Source organism: Thunnus albacares, chromosome 17 (genome assembly GCF_914725855.1).
Source record: "Thunnus albacares chromosome 17, fThuAlb1.1, whole genome shotgun sequence".
Classification (NCBI taxonomy): Eukaryota; Metazoa; Chordata; class Actinopteri; order Scombriformes; family Scombridae; genus Thunnus; species Thunnus albacares.
In genome coordinates, this window is record NC_058122.1 from 19,216,595 (window position 1) to 19,222,594 (window position 6,000).

General features: G+C 41.9%; 1 protein-coding gene across 2 annotated transcripts in view; it reads left to right on the forward strand.

Moving 5' to 3' along the window:
* The window catches only part of olfm2a (olfactomedin 2a), a 51,864-nt gene extending 46,683 nt beyond the window's left edge, over positions 1-5,181 (forward strand). For both annotated transcript variants that reach the window (XM_044330132.1, XM_044330131.1), the window contains exon 6: positions 4,194-5,181. In XM_044330132.1, the coding sequence (XP_044186067.1) occupies positions 4,194-4,868 (675 nt within the window). In that variant the 3' untranslated portion in view covers positions 4,869-5,181. The remainder of the gene's footprint in view (positions 1-4,193) is intronic.
* Positions 5,182-6,000: the final 819 nt, after the last annotated feature.

Consider the following 6,000-nt stretch of genomic DNA (forward strand, 5'->3'; position numbering starts at 1 on the left):
CTTGAGGAAAAAAGATAGAGCTGCTAAATGGATTTATTTTCTGTAAATGTGGACTGGAAAGGGCAAGGAGCACAAGCAGTGGTTGACTGCAAAGCACAGGCAACATCTTCACTCCCACGCGCAGCAGAGATCAATAGTTCTGCACACACAGTCAAGTATGCACAACTGCATAAAGGCATACATTCAAACAAAGAGATATTCACCACATATCCACAGCATGCTTACTTTACTCAGGGCATTGCCACCGGCTATAATGAAACATCACTCACAATATTCTCATACTGTATATTTATAACACAACAATATTCTTCCATAACTTCTAGATCTCATTATCTCTTTAGTTTTGTACTCTCTTCAAAATTGGGATTTGTCGTGGCAATTTTGCAATTCCACTCTGACAGCCCCTTTAACTAATCCCACATCACACTTATCTTCAGCCCTTATCTTTTGTGGTACTTTTGCATCTCTGGTGAGTCAATGTCTAACTAAGAAAAATTTCCCCAACCCTTTCGTTTAAATTCAGCAGTTTGTGCTGAATGCACAGTTCGTTTTCCCACAAAAGTGCTCTTAAATGGCTTTCTGCATGTTTTCAATCAAGATGAATATTGAATTCCTTCTCCCTTATCCTCCCATGTACAATCTTGTGAACACTAAGCCACCCATGTTCCCAAATCTTTCCATTGCACATTGTGTGCTCTAGCCAGAGACACGTGTGGTGATGAGTTATGTACATTAAAGAATTTGGCTATATGGGTGTTGGCACCACTGTAAATGCACACATTTTATCATTGTATAATACATCTGATCACTAGTCATTAAGTCATTTTCTTTCCCCTCCTGAAACCAGTGCTTCTCAAACTCTGTGTCTGCTCCCTCACTAACTGTGACTGTGCAGTGTGAATCAGATGCCTGTCTGTATGTGTGTGCTTTCTCAAGCAGATCTGATGTTATTTGCCTGGGACCCAAGGGTAATAGGTCCCATTGGTTCATGTACAGTGGCGTGCCATGCCCTAATTGAACATATTGACCTGGGAAGTCTGTACACTGTTCTTCCTCTGTACAATACGAGATCAAGCCTAAAGCACACATTAGGTCTCAAGCTAACAGATTTACAGGGCAACATGTAGAAAAGGGGAAGGAATGTGTTTTTTCTTTTCTATCCCCATCTTCTGTGACTACAAATAGCGGCATAGTGTATGATTCTTTTACTGTGGTGCCTGTTGCTCCCATAGTATGAATGTATCTACCATTCAGTTTTGGAGGATTCAGACATTCATCTTGCTTTATAACAGAAATTGGGCTACAATTTCAAAAGAGTCAACCAGAAATTTAATACTTTTGCCTGCTACGTTTAGAGTCATTTCAGGTAAAACTTCAAAACCACTTATTTTTGTCATTCTTCTTTGTATCTGTGTGTCGGTGTGAGCGTATGTGTGTGTGTGGTGTTAGGGGTGCATTCATCAGACTCTATAAGGTGTCAAACGATTCAGCCAACTAACGTCAAACGTCTCACTAGCACCTACTTAAGACGTCTAAGATCTGAACAAACCTCTGAACGCATGGCAACAATTTACACAGACTCACAGTGGACACACAGACTTTACACACGTGTGATGTGATGGCGGTGGTCGTTCCATTTAGATGAGGCGTTCACACAAATTGACAGGGCACACGTGTGTAACGTATGCTACACCTGATTTAGTGCAACATACGCCACACCTACGTGTACATATAATCTCATATACACACATATGCCACATCAACACACTACACCATACAGTTTGATAACTAGGGATGTGTATAGGGATGCATTGTAAGTGGAGTGCATGTTTACCTTTGGTGTGCTGCAAATGCCTACATGCCTACACACCGACATTATATTTGGAAAATATAACATTATTGTTATTTTTCGTCATCTTCTTTCATTTTAGGAATTGCAGCACATGCACTGGCCAGAAGAACTGTAGATTTAGTGATAATAACTATGATTCAGCTTGCTCGGATATTTTAAATGACAAACCAACACGAAACTTTGCACATTGTGAAGTTAGAAGGACCAGCAATATCTATAAATACCTTACTTTGATTTTACTGGGCATTTCAATCAGTATGGATGGAGTGATATTGGACAAGTGACAAGCGTCCCCTGTCCAAGCCTACACAATGTTGGTGTATCTGGTTGTTAATTCGTTCATCTATGCCTTCCAGGAAACAGTTCTTCAGTTGTTGTTCATATGGGCAGTCATCCAGTGAGTTAACTGGTGGCATCATACCACTGTTTTCTTTGAAGACTTCTTTCTATCTCACCAGATAATTGGACACTGTTTCACCAGGCCGTTGTTTACAGTATTTTATTGCTCCTCATCTCATGGTGATGGGGAAAGTTGTTTTAAGTCTGTCACAGAGTTCCTCCACATGTTAACGATACCCAGTCATAATGCATGTCTGTCTCTGGCCAGTTGTCTTGAACTCTGCCCCACCTCAGTTTTATGCAGTGTATTAGGAGATTTCTGATTTGTCTCGAACTGGGTCTGTACTGCTGTGCAACAGTACTTCAGCAACTGCAGCCCTTCCTCATGTGGCTAAATCTGGCAGTTCGTTGGCCACTGAGCACATCTCGCCTGGTGTCTTGGTTCTGTAGACATATATAAGTGCATCTTCTTCTGCTCTCAGGTTAGGCATCTCAATCATCGGAATCTCGTTCTCTTGGCTATGGGACTGAATGTGTCCGACCCAAGGCTGCCTGGTAGGGCGGATGTGGCAGCGGCCTCATCCACATTCTGCTGATGTGAAGATGGAGCAGACACTTGGCTTGGCGTGTTGGGTCCCGTTGCGGCCATCTCCACCTGTACTGAAAACTCTGGGTATAGGTTGGGAGGGAGATTGATGTCAACATGGATAACAGGTGGTCGGGAGCTGGTGTCTCTAATGTGCAGCTGAGACAGGGAGCAGACCCAGTTCTTTCTGTGAATGTGAGAGCTGAGGACATTGTTTAGTCCCCCCCCCCCCTGCTCCCCTGTTCACCACTGTGCTGTCTGTTTCTTGTGTCTGGCTCAGTTTCCCACATCATAAATGCTTTCTGGTCAATTTTACTTTTATCTTTCATTTTCTCATATTTCTCCAATTTATCTTGTAGTCTCTGTGTGTGACCCACACTCAAAATACCATTTTCAAGAAAACCAAATTTTACTTTACCCACAAAGATAGCTGTTTACAGGAGTCATCACCATGTTTCTCACACATAATTTTTGCACATCCCATTAGATCAGACTTTTCACTCATAGGTTTGCTATGACTTCTTTCCATTTTGTTGTTATTTTGCAGTCACTCATTCACCTAGCAAAAAGAGATCTCCTAGACCTGATATTCATTGATGTTATTCATTATTTCATTTAATGGGTTGTCACCCCTACGGAATGTCACTCTTTACCGTAAGGCACCTTTTGTAGCCTTCAATACTGTGTCCTCTTCTGAGGGGATGCCGTATTACACAGTCCCTCCCCCCATCACCCCAGCAATCTCTTCTCACCCCTGGAGTCGATTACGAGCCGTCCTCAGGAGAGATAGACACTCTGAATCTAGGGCGATTTTGAAACCCCTCACCAGCAGCATCCTGGACAAGCCCCCAAATTGTCGTTGCAATTTTGCAATTCCAGTCTGACAAAGAGGAACAAGACAAAAATCTCTTACAGTATTGTCACACTGTATTAATGCTCAGAGCATGGTACACAGCACAAAGTTAGTTTGCAGGATGTACATAGATAAAAAACTTTTCACACCTTTTATACCGTGGAACGCTTCCCTCTTGTTAACACTGCTTCTTTCGGTAAACATCCTTATTTGGTTTTGTTCCCATCTAAGGTACTGTGGCAATCTTGCTACCTTCTGACACACCATTTTAACCTTGGCCCTCCTAAACAGTTAACAGTGAACAAATTCTCTGCTCACACTCCCAAAGACCAAGACATCTTTGGTCATACACATTCCACGAACCTTTCTGTTACATTGATAGTACTTTAGTATGTAATCAGGATAAAGTTCTCTCAGTTAAAGGTTACATGGTTCAAGATTCAGAATGATTACATGTGCAGTAACTGTATTCATGGGCAATAAAGATATTCACTTATCTTAACTTAATTATATGCATAGTGTGTGTAATTTCCCTCACAGATTCCTTTTACTTCTCTTCACAGGTGTGGTCTATGGATGGTTACTTCAAGGGGCGTCGGGTCCTGGAATACCGCACCATGAATGACTTCATGAAGGGCCAGAACTTTGTGCAGCACTTGCTGCCCCACCCCTGGGCAGGTACTGGCCACGTGGTTTACAATGGTTCACTATTCTATAACAAGTACCAGAGCAACATCATCATCAAGTACCACTTTCGTTCTCGAAGTGTGCTGGTGCAGCGCAGCCTGAGTGGGGCTGGCTATAACAACACCTTTCCCTACTCCTGGGGTGGCTCCTCTGACATCGACCTGATGGCGGATGAGAATGGCCTTTGGGCTGTTTATACCACCATCCCCAATGCTGGGAACATTGTCATCAGCCGCCTGGAGCCCCAGAGTCTGGAAGTGCTGCAGACTTGGGACACAGGCTTCCCCAAGCGCAGTGCTGGAGAGTCTTTCATGATCTGCGGTACACTTTACGTCACCAACTCGCACCTGGCTGGAGCCAAGATCTACTTTGCCTACTACACCAACACATCAAGCTATGAGTACACAGACATCCCCTTCCACAATCAATACTCCCACATCTCCATGATGGACTACAATCCCAGGGAGAGGGTCCTGTACACCTGGAACAATGGACATCAGGTGCTCTACAATGTCACACTGTTCCAGGTTATTAAGACTTCTGGGGACTGAGAGACCTCAGACTAACCCACTCAAATACTGTAATGCTGTGATCATCGTTCGGGGAGGGACAAAGGAGCGGGGTGGAGGTGGGTACAGGTTGTGGGGTTTGTGGGTTGGGGGCTTCAGTGTACGGGCATAGGCTTGGACTTTTTTAAAGAATCTTCATAGAGTGCTATTATTCACATTCTGAAAAAACATTCCCGACTCCGAGGTCGGTAAAGATACAAAGACTGAGCGCTTCTCTTTTTTTTTTCTTTCTGTGATGAGTAAGCATGGTTCTTTTTATTTGTGATGAGAAATAAATATCAATCTTTACCATTTATGACTTTGTATTTCATTGTCCCTTTCACTTCAAATAGACCTTCACTGTATTTTTGAAAGGTTGAACAACAAAGGAGAAACTCTTTGTGTGTCAAACATAGGAATTCTTTCAACGTGGGTGCTTCTTAAAAGGCACAAATAGATGTAACTTCTTTTTGTTATGATCAATGTTTCTTCTTTTTCTTCTGGGTTTTATTAACTCAGTTACTAGGATAATAACTACTATTGTGAATCTGTAATATGATACATATAATACACTAAAATGCTGATATTCAATGTTGTTGACTGACATATTCAGAAATGTATAGAGTGTGATTGGAATACAATTTAAGCTGTTTAGTCCAAATTCCTTCAAATTTTAAAATATTCTAGATACTGTACCACAATTTTAGAGAAATTAAAATCCTGAAATGATATTATACTGAGTGGCTATTACCACCAGAGCCCAGCATGTGAATACTAACAAGGCAAACAAACTTTTCATTACATTTATTCCATCTAAAAAAGCCCCATTACACATAGGGTTCTGTGTAATAAAACAGCATGCGTCTCTATAATCAGACAGTGTTGAATTTAATACCAATCACTGCTAACATTTTATTTTTCCAAGGTGAATTGAATGTGAAAGCAAGACATCTGGTAAAAGGAGGAGGTGGTGTCGAGGAGGGTCGAGAAGTACAAACAGGGAAGGAGAGACAAAATGTAAAAGGAATTCTGAATTACATTTGAGTTGAAAACATAGGCTTCAAGCACCAATGATGTCTACAGTTATTGTTGCTCGTCAAGCTCCAATCTGCTTTGATCTTGTTAGTCGCACGGC